The 18715-nt window shown below is 38.1% G+C and overlaps 1 protein-coding gene across 1 annotated transcript; it reads left to right on the forward strand.

The window, feature by feature from the left end:
* Positions 1-218: 218 nt before the first annotated feature.
* Positions 219-15363, forward strand: LOC147512942 (uncharacterized). Its single transcript, XM_086598828.1, has 3 exons — positions 219-300; positions 13619-14521; positions 14708-15363. Exons 1-3 carry the CDS (start codon positions 219-221, stop codon positions 15361-15363), a joined length of 1641 nt encoding a protein of 546 aa, XP_086454954.1.
* Positions 15364-18715: the final 3352 nt, after the last annotated feature.

An 18715-nucleotide genomic window follows, 5' to 3' on the forward strand; every position in this document is an offset into this window, starting at 1 on the left:
AACGGAGCAGCTCTAAAGAAACCCGATCGGAGCTTGAAGATCTCACGAAAGTGAGAAAAACAACGAGAAGAAGTTGGAGAGGCTGGAGAAGAAGATGCAAGGTTGAAGTGATAGATTTGGAGTAGAGAGAGGGGTTTAAGTGGGAGTCTAAGCGGTGGGGGTAAAGAGGTAATATCAGCATAAGGGACCATGGGAAGGAAGACACGTGGGGCCTCGAAATGGTAAAGGTCAGAGCAAATGCGCGTCCACGTGGGACAGCTAGATGCAATGATGGACCTTGGGCCAATGAGGAAGGGGAAGGTAACTGAACCAACACAAGGCAGCATACCGCGAAGTGAAGAGAGGATTGAGGAGAGGTTCTCGGTCCCATTGGTTGTCCGCTGATCACCACAGGGTTCACACGACGGCAAAGGAACCGAGAGGGGCATCTGTAGAGGCCATATTCTTGGCATGGAAGGTTATAGGTAGTAAGTGGGCCATAAGTAAGTTAAGATGGAGGAGACCTGATGCTGTTGATCAGGTCCGCGGAATGCCAACCGCTGGGAACTGCTAGAAACTACCGCGACAGGTGGGAGGACAGAGGACGCAGGATCAAGGAGGGATCAACGAAGGATAAGAGGCAGTTGAGAAGAGCGGAACTCAACCGCCAAACCGCCTTTGACAGTGGAGAGGACCCGAGGACTGGATGGATGGAGGAGAGATGAACGACGGACATGAGGCAGTTGAGAGGAGGGGGAGTGAATGATAAAGAGAGGGGAGAGGAGAGAGAGAAGGGAGAAGGGAGAAAAACACATTTTATTAGAGAGAACACATTTTATTAGAGAGGACAGATTGAATTAGAGACACATTTTATTTGATAACACAGCCGTTTAATACATAATGTTGCATGAAGAAGAATGAACATATTCTAGTTGTCATTGACTACTCCTTTATATGCCCGAAACTGTAGACTCTCTCAGGTCTAACTATTAAGGCAATGCCACAGACTACACTATATAGCCATATCCATGCATCAAACTAACCAACTCTGAATCCCCGAACAATAGGTTGCGGACTACCCTATAAAGCCAAACATAGAACATAGAAACTCTCCCATGCAGCAAACCGCGGACTATCACTGATCCAAACATAGATCCCCAGGAACATTCTTTTCATTTATTTAAAAAATATTAGGTATCTTACAGTTCGTTTATCACATGATTTTATGGGTAGGTCCACGGTGATATGGGGATAGGACTTGGCTTCCCCCACATACATCACAACCACGGATGGAGCAACACGTACTTGCATGCCCACCATACGGTCGCGGACTAGGACTAAGACTAAGACTAAGACAACACTGGCTAGTTTGCCAACTGGCAAGGGAACAAGACTTGTCTGCCCCCAGTGTAACTCTGGCCTATGGTTGAGTCACTACCTGTTTGTCTACTATATATGTACATAACAGGAAAGGATAGAGTTACCTGCCGTGTTTCTCCAAATCTTCTTCAATCACCTTACAATTAGTATTTGAGTGCTACGAGCTGTTGATCCCACTCCCCAAACTTTGTATCTCCTTTTACCTTCGCTGCAAATCTTCGTAGCCAATATTGTTATCGAATATTCTCCGAATGTGCTTATTCTACCGCGTATACACCCTTTTCTCATATTGCTTTCTTCCTTTTTATTCTTGCTCTTCCTTTTCCACCACACTGACTCCCTTTCCACTCTTTTTAGTAGTCCGCGGTATATAATATTCACACTTTATGTATTTCTCCAATCTTGGATACTGTTTCGACCCCCACCTACGTGGCAAACGTCCATTGGTAGGAGTCTCCACTTTATTCATTTAATCGACAGGGCTAAAGCCCAATTCGCAATACCATGGATCAATGTACATGCCCATTAACTCATGTGTCTAAGGCTGAACCTTAGCCACATGGCTTGCCACTTATGTACATTAATTTATGTCTAGATTCGTTTTCTTATCAATGAGATAATTATCAGTTGAGAGTTATATTCTATCACAATGACTCAAGCTACAAGAATACTTGAGCTACAAGGATTCTCTACTCTACCTATATAAATACAAAACTATTTTTCATTCGAACTACGTTCTTGAGACTTGATCCCAATTTGATAATTTGGGTACGTGCAACCGCAAGGTACTGATCTCATCATTCCCCGATCACCATCATTTTTTCTAATTACTTTTCTAATGTTCTTCATCTTTTTTTCATCAACACTTGGTGTTTTGATCATATTTGGTCGAAACATAATTATGCGCCGCCTGCGTTCTTATTCAAAACCGACGATCACGTTCTACAAAAGTTATGACGAATACTAGAAGAGCTTAAGGTCCCGATGCAATTGCTGACGATCATCGCGAACATGATGTTGTTGTCTAATATTATTTGTTAGTAAGACTCTTATATCAGCTGAATGAAGGTATTCTTGCATTGAAAAAATTGCGTTGGCCTTGTTTCATGCTGTTAGACGTCTTCAGCTTCTTTCAAGGAAGGAATAGTCGAAGTTTATACTTGTCGAATATCCGCTGCGCAAGTTTTTTCGCAATATCTACGGATCGAGTCGCAGAATGGAAAAGTTACCGTAGCGCTTACAACATTGTCTCTGACACTCATACAGTTAACAAGAGACAAACTTTGGTTTCGCTAATAGCTGATTTTCTTATCGATGATATTCTTATGTCGAACGCATTACTCGATGAGGAAAACGTCAATCCCTACTTGACATTACCTCTCGGGGGCGATGACTTGAAATATTTATCGGATATATCTGCTGATTGTTAGATTTATACCGATAGTTCGCATAATGAGTCCGCCTCCGGTCTTGTTTGTGTCATCTTGAAGCTGAATGAAGACATAATTGAGAGGTCTCTACATTGGGGATTTGACACGTCAAATAATATGGCCGAGTCCGAAACTGTCATTTGTGGTATACGCACAACTCTTCACCTGGGGGCGACTAAGTTACGATTAATTATTCTAAGTTAGTTGTTAGCCAATTTGAATGATAATATGCGGCTCGCAATGATAGAATGAATGTTTATTTAGACTTCGTTCAACGAATTGCATGAAATTTTATATCTATCATTACTGTACAGCATCCGCGTTATGATGTAAGGCATCCTGATTCTATCGCATACTTATCCATGAACAATCAAATCGTCACTATAACGACAACACTGGATTAACCACTTATGCTGTTAGATAATTCCAACGAGAGTCTCGGTATCTACCGATGACGATCATACAGCTGACGATGCTCAGGAATTCCTGATGACTAAAAACTCTATCACAGCAGCACAAGTCTCAATCCTATCCTTCGTTGTTTGGGCAGAACGAACAATTTACTAGGCCTCAAAGAAATTCATTCAGGACTATATGAACACCACTCCCGGGGGCGAAGTCTCGCTCACATAGCAATGACCCAATGGTATTGGTGGCCATACATGCCAAAGGATGTTAAGCGTTTGTCCGAGAAGTGTGTGCCTTGTCAAACACATGATATATGATATGGGTCAACTTCCCGCGACGAAGCGTCATCCAATCCATAAACCTTGGTCATTTTATGTAAATGGGGCCTTGACATTGTTGGTTTATTTCCGACATCCCCCGACATGTTAAGCTTAAACTCGTCGCAACAAATTATTTTACTAAGTGAGCGGACAAAATTAACAAGTTGAATGAAAAACCGGACAAAAATTTGGTAGTCTGTTTCCAGTTCAATTGTTTCTTTTCTGTTATTATCTTTGCACTTTTCAAGATTTGGTGATCAATACAGTCTTTCTTTCACTTCAGTTATAATGGTATAATTATGTTTCCATCGCAACATTATTATCGCTCCAACAAAATCTGACGATATTACCACGTTTAATTTCGGTAGTCTAAGTTGAACGCTGTTATGCTCGCTTAGTCGTATTATCGCTACGACAAAATCTGACGAAATTACCACGTTTAATTTCGTCAGTCTAAGTTGAACGCTTTTACGCTCGCTTAGTCGTTATTATCGCTACGACAAAATCTGGCGAAATTACCACGTTTAATTTAGTCAGTCTAAGTTGAAGGCTTTTACGCTCGCTTAGTTGTTACTATCACTATAACAAAATCTGACGAAATTACCACGTTTAATTTCGTCAGTCTAAGTTGAACGCTTTTATGCTCACTTAGTTCGTTACTATATCGCTATTTATAAAATCGGACGAAATTACCACGCGTTTAATTTCGATGGGTCCCTAAGTTGAACGCTTTTCACGCCATTAGTCGTTACTATCGCTATTAACAAAAAATCTGGCTAAATTACCACGCTTTAATTTCGTCGATCCTAAGTTGAACGCTTTACGCCTTAGTCGTTACTACTATCACTACAACAAAATCTGACGAAATTACCACATTTAATTTTGTCAGTCTAAGTTGAACGCTTTTACACTCGCTTAGTCGTTACTATCGCTACGACAAAATCTGACGAAGTTACCGCGTTTAGCTTCGTCAGTCTAAGTTCGATCGCTTTTATGCTCACTTAGTCGTTACTATCACTACGACAATATCTGACTAAGTCACCGCGTTTCATTTTGTCAGGCGAAGTTTGAACGTTTTTTACACTCGCTTAGTCTAATTTTGCCGAGTTAAGTTAGCATTGGGGGCGTTTTTCTCTACATGGGGCATCTCGTTCTATTTTATTTCAACTACATAAATCAACAACATTGTCAGTGTTTTGCAGGTATGTTTTCTGTCACAACAACAATATTCAATAGCAAACCCATACTTTATTTTTATTTTCATCACAAGAATTTTTAGTTCTATGATATTACATTCACACAATCACATAATCATTGGTTGGGGAAAAGCCAATGGTTCCTTATCAGTTTTTGCTTATACAACTCGTACAACTCTTTCCGTTTCAAGCGAAACTATATGCCAGCTTAATTATTTTTTCTAAGGCATTGTTCCGATCTTTCTACGAAAAAAATTCCGAGCAAACAATTTCAACAGCTTCATGCCGATTTTTCTGCGCGAATCTTCCGGGCGAATCTTTCTGAGTTAAACTTTCCAACAGCTCCATTATTTTTTCTAAGACATTGAGCCGATCTTTCTCAACGAAATTTTTTTCAGCTTCTTTCATTCTTCTACGACATTAATTGACACCTTGTTACGCAAAACTTTTCTCCGTCGACTCTTTCTGAATATATTTTGCTCGGACTACCGCCGTTTCTCCATGCAGCAAAAAAAAAAAAAAAAAAATCACATTACGTTCTTGAAAATTATCTTCACCTTATTTATTTTTTACAAGGCATTGAGATTATGCGGAGCGAAACTTTTCTTCGCGATATTTTTGTGAATTTCTGTCTCTCGTCGTACCACCGTTTCTACCTGCGACGACAAAAATACAAATCTTTTCGTCAGTTTTTCAGACTTAACCAAAATTTTACGATAACTGATAAAGCAATACTAACATATCTGTTTCCGACACCGCTTTGTCATATTTTCCGCACTTTTCTCCGTTTTCTTCGTCTTCTTCGACAGGCCAAATTTACGTTTTATCGAAACTCAATAATTTAAGCTTAATATCCTAGCCGATCTAATTTGAAGCTGCTCGATCCTGAGCTAGATTATGCCGTGGCCTCGTGTATTCGTTATATCTGTCACCTTCTTTCCATCTCACCAACTCTACGATCGTCAACGCATCTTCTTCTTCTAGATTATATTTCGCCCGTATAGACGGTCGTTTCTACCTGCAAAAAAAAAAAAAAAAAAATCGGGTCAGTTGCTCAAAAACTAGATTTACTAACTCCACAAGGGTGAACCGGGTCAGATCAAGGCAACACAGGTACGGTGTCCTTCCCTCCCTGGCGCTGCACCGTATCGTGTGTGATTGAAACAAGTTTTTGAGTGCTGGCGCCATCAGTATCGCCCTCACCATCTTCTCCAGCAGGTCTATGGGAATCCCATTCACATGGATCACTTGAAGAAGATGGGCTACAGCTCAGATATGAGATTCCACTTTGAAAAGATGATGCAGATGAGTAGATGTTAATAAAGTGCCAAATCTTTTACAAAGGTCTACTTAAGTCGCCATAAATGTAGCGAACTCATGTGAGGTTTCTCCAAAAGAGTAACTTGGAGATAGAAACCATATTTTTCCCTTGTTACATTTAAAATTTAAACGTAAGAAAACTTTTATGGCCAACTGCCCAAGTTTTGCCAAAGGTAACACCATACATATCAAAAGTTCAGAGAGTAAAAGAGAACACTGCTGATGTATCCCATGGTCAGTAACGTATGCTTTGATAAAATACTCCATATTATATGTTATGATTGAAGAATATCGTACTTATCTGATATGATTGTGCTCGTGCTTATACCCCGAGAAGCATGCATGATTGGATTGTATTAAGAGTTATCTGCCTATCTTGTTGATACTTGACAATTGAGATCAATTTCGAGTTCTTGTAGCCCAGTACTATGATGAACATACAAAGGATGGATAGCGACTGGGATATATACCATCGTATTTGATTTGATCCTAAAGGCATTAATGACAATGCTAGTTTTCTTTCTTCGATTTACGGTGGAGAGAACGTCAACGAACAAGGGATTTTTCTTTGAAGCTTTGACTAGATACAGCTGTACGCAAACTCAAACGCATTAAACGTCACTGATGGTCCAAGGAGGGATACAGATTTGTGACTAATCCAAACTTATCCAACCTCTTGTCGACTCCAAATTCTTATCTAATCCAAACTCTTATCTAATCCGAATTCTTATCTCATCCGAATACTTTGAGTCCAATTCGTATTTAACTTCCTTTTATTACTATTATTACAAAACTGCCCCTACGTTTAATTTTCAACGGTATAATCCAAGTATCGCTCTTCCGTTGGCACACAACGTCGAATTCAAATTTCGTATTATTACGTGACATTATTTCTGTGCATATTTTATTTTTTTATGTGCATTTTCGGCCATCTTTTATTTAACTACATTGCGTCCCGTATACGTTAGTTTGACATTATTTCGTTCCCGATAATTCACGAATTTTTTTCGACAGTGAATTTTCCAATTATTTCTTTTCGCACGACACTTCGTTATACATTCCGCTCATTTTTCTTTCTTCTTTGCCATATGAACTTTGTTCGCATGCCAAAGAGGGGCGTTCGACCCCACCTCACCCTACGCGGCTTAACGCCCATTGGTAGGAATCTCCACTTTATTTAATCGTTTTGCTTAATCGGGGGCTAAAGCCTAATTCGATATCATGGATCAATGTATGGGCCGATAACTCATGTGTCTAAGGCTGAACCTTAGCCACATGGCTTGCCACTTATGTACATTAATTTATGTCTAGATTCGTTTTCTTATCAATGAGATAATTATCAGTTGAGAGTTATATTCTATCACAATGACTCAAGCTACAAGAATACTTGAGCTACAAGGATTCTCTACTCTACCTATATAAATACAAAACTATTTTTCATTCAGAACTACGTTCTTGAGACTTGATCCCACTGATAATTTGGATACGTAGGCAACCGCAAGGTACAGTCTCATCATTCCCCCGATCACCATCATTTTTCTAATTACTTTTCTACGTTCTTCGTCTTTTTCATCAACACTTGGTGTTTTGATCATATTTGGTCGAAACATAATTGGCGCCGTCTGTGGGCGTAATAAACATAATTTCGTCAGATTTTGTCGTAGCGATAGTAATGTTGCGATGGAAACAAAATTATAACATTAGAACTCAGGTTTTTTGTTCAACTTGTTAATTTTGTCCGCACATTTAGTAAAATAATTTGTTGCCACGAGCCAGAAACGAACACTGTCAGGGGCTGTCGGAAATAAACCAACAATGTCAAGGCCCCATTTCGCAAATGACCAAGGTTTATGGATTGGATGACGCTTCGTCGCAGGAAGTTGACCCATATCATATATCATGTGTTTGACAAGGCACACACTTCTAGGACAAACACTTAACATCCTTTGGCATGTATGGCCACCAATACCATTGGGTCATTGCTATGTGAGCGAGACTTTGCCCCCGGGAGTGGTGTTCACATAGTCCTGAATGAATTTCTTCGAGGCCTAGTAAATTGTTCGCTTACGCCCAAACAACGGCGGATAGGATTGAGACTTGTCTTTGTTGTGATAAAGTTTTTATTCATCGAGAATTCATGAGCATCGCCGTCGCGCATGATCGATCGTCGGTAGATACCGGTGACATTATCGATGACAAGCTCGTTAGAATCATCTTACAACATAAGTGGTTAATCCAGGTGTTGTCATAATGTTGACGACTTTGATTTTCCACGGATAAGTATCGCGATAGAATCGGGATGCCTTACATCATAACGCGGATACCGTATGTGGAATGATAGATATAAAATTTCATGCAATTCATTTAACGAAGTCTAAATAAACGTTCATTCTATCATTGCGAGCCGCATATTATCATTCAAATTGGCTAACAACTAACTTAGAATAATTAATCGTAACTTAGTCGTCCCTAGGTGAAGAGTTGTGCGTATACCACAAATGAGAGTTTCGGACTCGGCCATATTATTTGACGTGTCAAATCCCCAATGTAGAGACCTCTCAATTATGTCTTCATTCAGCTTCAAGATGACACAAACAAGACCGGAGGCGGACTTATTATGCGGACTATCGGTGTAAATCTAGCAATTAGCTGATATATCCGATATATATTTCAAGTCATCGCCCCCGGGAGGTAATGACAATTAGAGATCGACGTTTTCCTCATCGAGTAATGCTTTCGACATAGGAATATCATCAATAAGAAAATCAGTCATTAGCGAAACCAAAGTTTGTTTCTGTTTAATTGTATGAGTGTCAGAGACATTGTTGTAAACGCTAAGGTAACTTTTCCATTCTGCGACTCTATCCGTAGACGTTGCGAAAAAACTTCGGATATTCGACAAGTATAAACTTCGACTATTCCTTCTTTGAAATAAGCTTAAGACGCCCCGGACAAAGATGAAACAAGGCCGCTAATATTTTTCAATACAAGAATGCCTCGAGACATATGACGGACATTATCCATTAAATAGATGACGAAGAATCGCCGAGGCAATAACCGTCTTTGAATAATTTGGCTTTCGGTGGAACGGTAGCCGGTCGTATGCAATTGGATGTTGAAAAGGAATAGGAGGGAGTAGTTCGATATCGCCAGGTTAACCTTGCACCGCACATTCGCGATGATCGTCAGTAAGTGCATCGAGAACTTAGGCTCGTCGAGTATTCGTCATAACTTTTGTAGAACGTGATCGTCGGTTTTGCATAAGAACCCTTGCGGCCAATTATGTTTCGACCAAATATGATCAAAACACCAAGTGTTGATGAAAAAGATGAAGAACGTAGAAAAGTAATTAGAAAAATAATGGTGATCGGGGGAATGATGAGATTGTACCTTGCGGTTGCCTACGTACCCAAATTATCAATAGGATCAAGTCTCAAGAACGTAGTTCTGAATGAAAAATAGTTTGGTATTTATATAGGTAGAGTAGAGAGTCCTTGTAGCTCAAGTAATCTTGTAGCTTAAGTAATTGTGATAGACTATAACTTTCAACTTATAATTATCTCTTTGATAAGAAATGAATCTGGACATAAATCAATGTACATTAGTGGCAAGCCATGTGGCTAAGGTTCAGCCTTAGACACATGAGTTAATGGGCCTGTACATTGATTCATGGTATTGCCGAATTGGGCTTTAGCCCTGTCGATTAAACGAATAAAGTGGAGACTCCTACCAATGGACGTTTGCCACGTAGGTGGGGGTCGAAACATTAGACCAGCAGAAACAACGACCATAAGAGAAAAGCCATTGGGCGTAATAAACATGATTTACAAGGGGGAGATTCCTTAGAAAAAGATTGTGTGAGATAAGATAAGGAATATCTCGACGGTCAAAGAAGTTCTTGATGTCAATATCGAGCCAGTGCTAGTAAGTCAGCAGCTGATATCGTCTAGCATTCCTGGGGCAATCATGTTCATACCGGAGGACTTGTCTAAGGTAATGTTACCACATGATAATATTTTGTTAATTACGTTGCGTATCTCGGGATATGCTGTGCAGAAAATATTGGTAGATTATGGTAGTTCAGTTAATATCTTATTCTGGAAAGCATTTAAAGGAGTTGGTCTCGATGTGTCACATTTAAAGCCACCAAAGTTCAATTTGTATTGGTTTAATGGAACTTCTACCAAACCTGTGGGAAAAATAAAATTGCCAGTGCGAGCTGGGCCTCAAATGGTGATGACGAAATTCGTGGTCATCAAGCACCAATCTGATCACAATGCCATATTAGGAAGGAAATGGATATTGATAAGCACCCAAAAGTGTATTATGAAACCCCATTGAGACATAAATTTGGTTAATTATGTGTTTAATAATCATGAAATAAATATGTTTTCATACTTTTGCAGGTATTCGCAGTAAACATGGAAATATTGGTTAAACCTGCGATAAAGTACGAGGAACGACATATATATGAATTCTTCCAAATCCACACAGAAGCATCAAACTTCCGAAGCTCCTACCTCTTGAACCCGGGACTCGAATCGACAAGTGAGCTGCTCGCATAATCGGCATGATGAACTCTACACATAGTAGGAAGTTGTAAAATTGCCCAAAGACCGAATCGCCAATGGATCGCATTACCCACCCACTATGCGGGCCTGCAAAGATTGGATGAGTCATCAATCATGGAGCATGTCAAGACAAAAATGACAAATTATTGGTGCAAAGTTGACACCTTGCATGTAATTAATTAGATTAGGTGTTAATAGTGAAAAAAAGGCAAGGTGTCACTTTGTTTTAATGTGATGGATAAAAATGAAGTAAATGTGGTTTGATGTTTCACGTGGGAGGAAATGAGATTTCTCTCAAATGGAGAAGAAAATGGACAAGGGGCACTCCATTTACTCCCTTGACTTCTTTTCCTTACATTGTATTATTTTAGTTCCTTAGTAAAGAAAATTATTGAGTCTTGGGAGTTTGGTAAGAAAAGCTTGTAATAGTTTTAATGGAGGAAACTTTGGTTTTCTTCTAGAAAATAAATAAAAATCAAGTGAGTTTAGATAGTTAGTTCTCTTTTTCCTCTTTCTCTCTCTCTTTTGTACTTCTAATTTGTAATCCTTTATCCCAAGGATCGTGAGCTAACTTTCCTTTTGGGGAGTTAATCCAACTCATGTGAGGGAAAATATTTGTTGTTGACTTGGGTAAGTTGTTTAGGAAGAACAACTAGACCTACATCCTATCCCAAAATGATAGTTGGTGTAGTGTCTAGTTAGGAATCAAAGTGATGAGCTTAGAAATAAGTCATTGCTTGGTTCCACTTGCTAACATGTATGAGCTTAGAGATGAGCCATACATGTTAGGGATCAAGTTTTCTTCCATTAGGGCTTGTCTATGAGTCTAGGAAGAATCAAATGAACCTATTTAAATCAATAACAAAAAGTCATTTTCACATGAGGAGGATTAGCTCTCCACCTTTTCTTTAGTAAATTGTATTTTGTCTTAATTGCATGATTTCAAATCTTAATGTTTTTCTTTAATGTTTGTATAGGAAAGAAACCTAGTATTAGTATTAAACTTACTCACTAGTTCCCTAAGAGTAAAAACCAAGTTGTAGTTGTCCTAGACTTTAGGTTGGTTCGAATCCTTACTTCAACTTTACGAACACGAAGATCGTGAGTAAGGAACTTTGAATTCGCTCTTTCATCAAATTAGAGCGTCAATCTCTAACGTAGTAAAAAGGCTAATATCAGATACACAAGATGCGTGTTGTACCTAGTATATTTTATCAAGTTCTCAGATTCCCAACCGTATATGGATTGCACGAGATTAGGGGCGATCAGTCAAAATAAAAAAAGTGTAATTTCGTTACAGTAAAGGGAATGATGAAGGGGAAAAGTCAAGATACTGGGGGCGTCTTGGAAAATTCTAATGAGCATTCTGAAGAACTTTGCTGCCGATACCGATTATCTGAATCTGAGGAGAAGAAGTAAACTTCACTCAAGAGATGAACAAGCATGAAGAACCACCGTGGGAAAGAAAAACCATAGAGGCGGTGGACAAGATTAATATCGGTAAAGGAAAAAGTGAGCGTCATACGTTCATCGGTACAGAAATGGCTGTAGATATAAGAAAATAGTTGATAGTATTTTTGGAAGAGAATCAAGATGTTTTTGCATGGTCGATGTCGGATCTCATCGGTATCGATCCAGAGATATGTTCGTATAAACTGAATATGGAGGAAAATACAACTCCAGTGCATCAAAAGCATAGAAAAGTGAGGCCAATGTATGAAGAAGCAGTACAAATGGAGATACAAAAGATGTTGGATAATGACATTATCAGATAAGTTGAACATTCTGAATGGGTAGCAAACATTGTGGTGGTGCCTAAGAAAGATGGTAGAGTTCAAATTTGTGTCGACTTTACTGATGTAAATAAAAAGTGTCCAAAGGATCACTATCCCATGCCTAGAATTGATGAATTGGTCGATCGAACGGCTGGTTTCGAGTTAATCAGTTTTTGTGATGGTTATTCAGGGTATTTTCAGATTCTAATGGCTGTGTTAAACTAGTTAAAAATGGCCTTCGTGGTCAATGGTGGAATATACGGTTTCATCAGAATGCCATTTGGATTGAAAAATACGGGAGCTACTTACCAAAAACTAGTGGAGAAGATGTTCAAGAAACTCATCAAACGTATTGTCGAGATATATATCGATGATATGGTCATCAAGTCTATCTAAGCTGGAGATCATGTAAGGGACCTCAACACTGTATTCAGAATTTTGAGAGAATTTAATATGAAGCTTAACTTAATCCCGAGAAATGTACTTTCGGGGTCAGTTCTGGCAAGTTTTTGGGATACATAGTCACGAAGCGAGGTATCGATGCTAATCCTGAACAAATACGAGCGCTTCAGCAAATGCCATCACCTTCAACTCGAAAGCAAATACAAAGGTTGACGGGAAGAATAGCGGCGCTCAATAGATTCATTTCCAGAACTTCTGATCGCTGTAAGCCACTTTTTAAATTGCTTAAAAAGAATGTTAAATTCTGTTGGAATGATGAGTGTGAAGATGTATTTTCTGAATTAAAGAAATATCTGCAAGAAATGCCAACTCTAACAAAGCCGGATGAGGGAGAAAGTTTGCTTCTTTATTTGGCTGTGTCAGATTTTGCTATAAGTTCTGTCCTCGTGAAAGTAGAAAATGGATTGGAAAGACCGGTGTATTTTCAAAGTAAAACAATGCTCGAGGCTGAGACTCGATATTCGATGATAGAAAAGTATACCTTGGCACTTTTATTCTCATCTTAAAGATTAAAGCCATATTTTCAAGCACATTTGGTGATTGTGATGACGAATCTCCCATTAAAGCAAACTCTAGCAAAAACCGCTAAGTCAGGAAGGATGTCTAAGTGGTCGGTACTAATAAATGAATTCGGAGTCGAGTATCGAAACTGCATATCGGAAAAGAGTCAGGTACTGGCCAACTTCCTAGCTGATTTCCCATCTGAGAATGCCAGTTGGGGCATGGAAGAAGAGGAGTTCGCAATGCTGTAAGAGCCTGAAGATGTTATCGATGCAGACGATCTATGGGCTGGAACAAATGGTTGGCGACTATTTGTCGATGGATCCTCTGGAGGAAAGGGGTGTGGCATCGGAGTGGTGTTGGTTACTCCTGAAAATCAAAGACTCGAAACTGCAATAACATTGGGTTTCCATGCGTCGAACAATGAGGCTGAATATGAAGCCTTAATAGCGGGGCTCGAGATGGCCAAATCTCTCAATATAAAAGAGTTATCGATTTTTAGTGACTCGATGCTCGTGATCAGTCAGATCAATGGGGGATACTCAGCAACATGTGAAAATATGGTCGATTATTTGAATTTTATAAGATCCAAGTTGAAAAATTTTAGTAAAGTAAGACTTCAACATCTCAATAGAAATGAGAATAGGCATGTGGATGCCTTAGCATATGTGGCAGCAATGCTGGAAAACACAGAGGGTCATACTCTGCATATCGGTGTTCAAGAGAAGCCAAGCATCGACATTGAAGGATCAGCAGTCATGGAAATTGATACGCTGGGGGCGTCATGGATGGAAGCATATATCTCATATTTGGCTGATAGGAAAGTAGTGGAGGATAAAAATGAGGCCAGAAGAATCAAGTCTGGTGTCCAAAGATATGTATTGGTTGATAATGAATTGTATCAAAAGAATCCTAGAGGTCTACATTTAAAGTGCATATCGTATGAGGAAGCGCAGCTAATCATTGCCGAGCTTCACGAAGGTGAATGTGGAAACCACTCATCTGGTAGATCATTGGCCAATAAAATCACAAGACAGGGATATTTTTGGCCTCAGATGCGAAGGAATTGTCTTCGATATGCGAAAAAGTGTGTACAGTGCCAAATTCATGGGAAGGCCATACATGTCCCAGCTGAAGAGTTACATTGTGTCTCTAACCCATGGCCTTTTGCTCTATGGGGTAAGGATATTGTCGGTCCGCTTACACCAGGGAGAGGCAAAAGAAGGTTCATATTGGCAGTCACAGATTATTTTACAAAATGGGTAGAAGCCATAGCTCTGCAGCATATCAAAGAGAAGGATGTCGTAAATTTCCTTTTTGAATGAGTCATATGTCGATATGGATTGCCTTATGCTATTATATCAGATAACAGTCCACAGTTCGAAGGGGGAAAGGTGAAAGTCTTCTTGGAATCTTACAAGGTTAAGCACTTCACATCTGCGCCATATTATGCTCAAGGTAAAGGGCAAGCAGAGGCAACAAACAAGACCATTATGGATAATATCAAGAAAAAATTAGAAGGCAAGAAAGGTCTTTGGGTGGATGAGCTAAATAGCGTTTTATGGGCTTATAGAACAACACCTCGAATACCTATGAGGGAATCACCTTTTACTTTGGCCTATAGTATGGAGGCAGTAACTCCATCAGAAATGGTGGTATCGACATCTAGAACAAAGATGATAGAGAATGGACAAAATAATGAGAGAATGGCTTCAGAAGTTCTAAATCTTGATGAGACAAGGGATCAAGCAAGGCTAAAACTCGACACATACCATAGGCAGCTCAGAAAAGCTTTCAATAAGAAAATAAGAGAAAGGCATTTTCAGGAAGGAGATTTGGTCTTGAAAGTGGTTACTCCAGCTACTAAAGAAAAAGGGGCTGGCAAACTAGCAGCAAGCTGGGAGCGGCCTTACATCATTCACAAAGTTGGAATCAATGGAGTTTACTACTTAATAATGGTTGAAGGTGTAATATTATCAAAACCTCAAAATGTAAGCAATTTGAAAGCATTTTATCAATAAAGAATATTTCAAGTATCATGATGTAATTTTTTGTTATCAAGGGTATACATTTAATAAATATATTGTCATTCTCGAAATCAATGCTGATACGTGTATAACAAATATTTTTATCTCTAGAATGATATGATTGATAATAGGTCAAGCAAAAGCCTGGTGATCTGTAGATCTTCATCTCGGTGCCAAGTCAATAAAAACCTTGGTGATCTGTAGATCCTCATCTCGATACCAGGTCAAACCTAAATCTTGGTGTTCTGTAGATCCTCATCTTGATACCAGGTCAATAAAATCCAGTTCTTGGCAAAAATATCAAGTTCGGGTAAAAAAATCCTGGTGATCTATAGATCCTCATCTCGATACCAGGTCAATAAAATCATGTTCTTGGCAGAAATGCGAGTTCAGGTTAATAAAATCCAGTTCTTGGCAGAAATGTCAAGTTCGGGTCAAAAAATCATGGTGATCTGTAGATCCTCATCTCGATACCAGGTCAATAAAATTCTGTTCTTGGCAGAAATGCGAGTTCAGGTCAATAAAATCCAGTTCTTGGCAGAAATGTCAAGTTCGGGTAAAAAAATCCTGGTGATATGTAGATCCTCATCTCGATACCAGGTCAATAAAATCCGCTTCTTGGCGAAATGCGAAGTTCAGTCAATAAAATCCAGTTCTTGGCGAAATGTCAAGTTCAGTCAAAAAAATCCCGGTGATCTCAGAGAGATCCTCATCTCGATACCAGGTCAATAAAATCCTGTTCTTGACAGAATGCGAGTTCAGGTCAATAAAATCCAGCTCTTGGAAGAAATGTCAAGTTCGGGTCAACTAAATCCTGTTCTTGGCAGAAATGCAAATTCAGGTCAATGAAATCCAGCTCAGATCGAGTTCGTGGTAACAGAAAATATGGAATACGACGTATGGAATGGTCAATACCATAATAAGGAGGAAGTAAGGTATGTTTTTATAAGTAAATTTGTTACATATACTGTCGATGTCAAATATTGATGTCGATTTGTTATATCGAAGGCCAAAGCATGTATTAATAATTAGGGAAACCAGTGTCAGAAATAGTGCAATAATATTTCATTAAAAGGGGAGAAAAGGGTAGGCTAAACAGCCTATTACAAGTCAAAGCAAAAGCTTAAAATATAAAGAACATGGCTAATTGTCATCCTCGTCGTTGTCATCATTTTTTTCTTCATCTTCATTATCACCATTTTTACCGCTATCATCATCATCACTAGGAAGGGAAGATCCATCGTCATCAGTGTCATAGTCATAGCAATATGGATCTCGCAACCACTCATCATCATACTCATTTTCTTCCTCTTCTTTTGTAAATTCTTCATTCTTTTCTTCTTCTTCAACGGTGGGTTCCTCATCATCTGAATAATTTGTTGTAGGGCAATCAGACCAATGGGGAGGAGAGTCAGGTAAAACCATGAAAATAGTTAAGATAATGAGAAAGAGGGAGATGGGAGACATTGTTAAACAAAATTAAGCAAAGTTGATAAGTTTTTTTTTGCAGTAAAAATGGTGAAAAAGATGTTTTAGAGTAAGACTTTGGAAGGTTTTTTTTATATAGTAGTAAAAAGTAGAAAAACGAGGAATATTAATGGTGATTAGCAAGAAAAATAGGAGTATTAATGTTAGATTAGCAAGAAAAAGAGGAGTATTAATGTTAGATTAGCAAGAAAAAGAGGTGTATTAATGAAAAAGCAACTTTTGGTTATCTGTAAGCGGGACAGTTTTAAGGTTTGAATGATAATTAATGACATTGTTTAAGTCAATGGTTTTTTGGTTCACGTGCCAGGTGGTTAGATGTGTTTACTATTAAGATATGAATGGTTCATTTATTATGTTCATGCACGTTGAAGAATGCTTAGTAAAAAAAAAAAAAAATCCTGGTAATCTTCATCTCGATACCAAGACAAGATCATGATCCAAAGGCAAAGGTATATGTCGAAGATGTTTGATGTTTGATATTATTTAGTATCGATACTATTTGTAGTTGGAGTGGTATCGAAAATCTAGTTTGAGTTTTCAAAGTATTATTAAGTATCGATACTACTTGTAGGTGGAGTGATATCGAAAATCGAATTTGATTTTTCAAAGTATTATTAAGTATCAATGTTATTTGTAGTTGGAGTGGTGTCGAAAATCTAGTTTGATTTTTCAAAATATTATTAAGTATCGATACTATTTTTAGTTGGCGTAATATCGAAAATCGAATTTGATTTTTCAAAGTATTATTAAGTATCGATGCTATTTGTAATTGGAGTGGTATCGAAAATCTAGTTTGATTTTTCAAAATATTATTAAGTATCGATACTATTTTTAGCTGGAGTAGTATCGAAAATCGAATTTGATTTTTCAAAGTATTATTAAGTATCGATACTACTTATAAGTGGAGTGGTATCGAAAATCGAATTTGATTTTTCAAAGTATTATTAAGTATCGATACTATTTGTAGTTGGAGTGGTATTGAAAATCTAGTATGAGTTTTCAAAGTATTATTAAGTATCGATACTACTTGTAGGTGGAGTGGTATCGAAAATCGAATTTGATTTTTCAAAGTATTATTAAGTATCGATACTATTTGTAGCTGGAGTGGTATCGAAAATCTAGTTTGATTTTTCAAAGTATTATTAAGTATCGATACTACTTGTAGGTGGAGTGGTATCGAAAATCGAATTTGATTTTTCAAAGTATTATTAAGTATCGATGCTATTTGTAGTTGGAGTAGTATCGAAAATCGAATTTGATTTTTTTAAGTATTATTAAGTATCGATACTATTTGTAGTTGGAGTGGTATTGAAAATCTAGTTTGAGTTTTCAAAGTATTATTAAGTATCGATACTACTTGTAGGTGGAGTGGTATCGAAAATCGAATTAGATTTTTCAAAGTATTATTAAGTATCAATACTACTTGTAGTTGGGGTGGTATTGAAAATGCAATTTTATTTTTCAAAGTATTAATAATTATTGATACTACTGATTAGTTGAAGTGGTATCGAAATTGATATCGGGTTCCTATTTAAGTATGATAAATATCATAAGTATTGCATACAAGATGAGATTATAAAAGGCAAAAAGATATATTTTCCATAGTTCAAAAGGAGTGTTAAACAGTTACAAAAGCAGTTTTAAACCAACATCAATATTCAAAATTCAACATCAAGATCATTTCTAAAGAGATAGCCAGATCATTGTATCGATATTACAATCACAAAAGTTTGAAGCAAGGAAACTAGAGTTGGGTGAAGATCTCGTTAGGGTTTGTATCAAGCGTTTGCGTCTCGAGAAGCGTATTGAGACCAGATCGAATCTCTGGATCATCCATAATGCTAGGAGTACTAAGGAG

The sequence above is a fragment of the Coptis chinensis genome, chromosome 3, assembly GCF_015680905.1.
Source record: "Coptis chinensis isolate HL-2020 chromosome 3, ASM1568090v1, whole genome shotgun sequence".
NCBI classification, from domain to species: domain Eukaryota; kingdom Viridiplantae; phylum Streptophyta; class Magnoliopsida; order Ranunculales; family Ranunculaceae; genus Coptis; species Coptis chinensis.

What these genes read in the sequence shown, in the direction of transcription:
- LOC147512942 (XM_086598828.1), top strand. Translation starts at nt 219, where the DNA reads ATGGTAAAGGTCAGAGCAAATGCGCGTCCACGTGGGACAGCTAGATGC. An exon ending in GGCCAATGAGGAAGGGGAAG is followed by an intron (nt 301 to 13,618) that starts GTAACTGAACCA and finishes TTATCGATGCAG; the next exon opens with ACGATCTATGGGCTGGAACA. An exon ending in ATGGCCTTTTGCTCTATGGG is followed by an intron (nt 14,522 to 14,707) that starts GTAAGGATATTG and finishes CTATTATATCAG; the next exon opens with ATAACAGTCCACAGTTCGAA.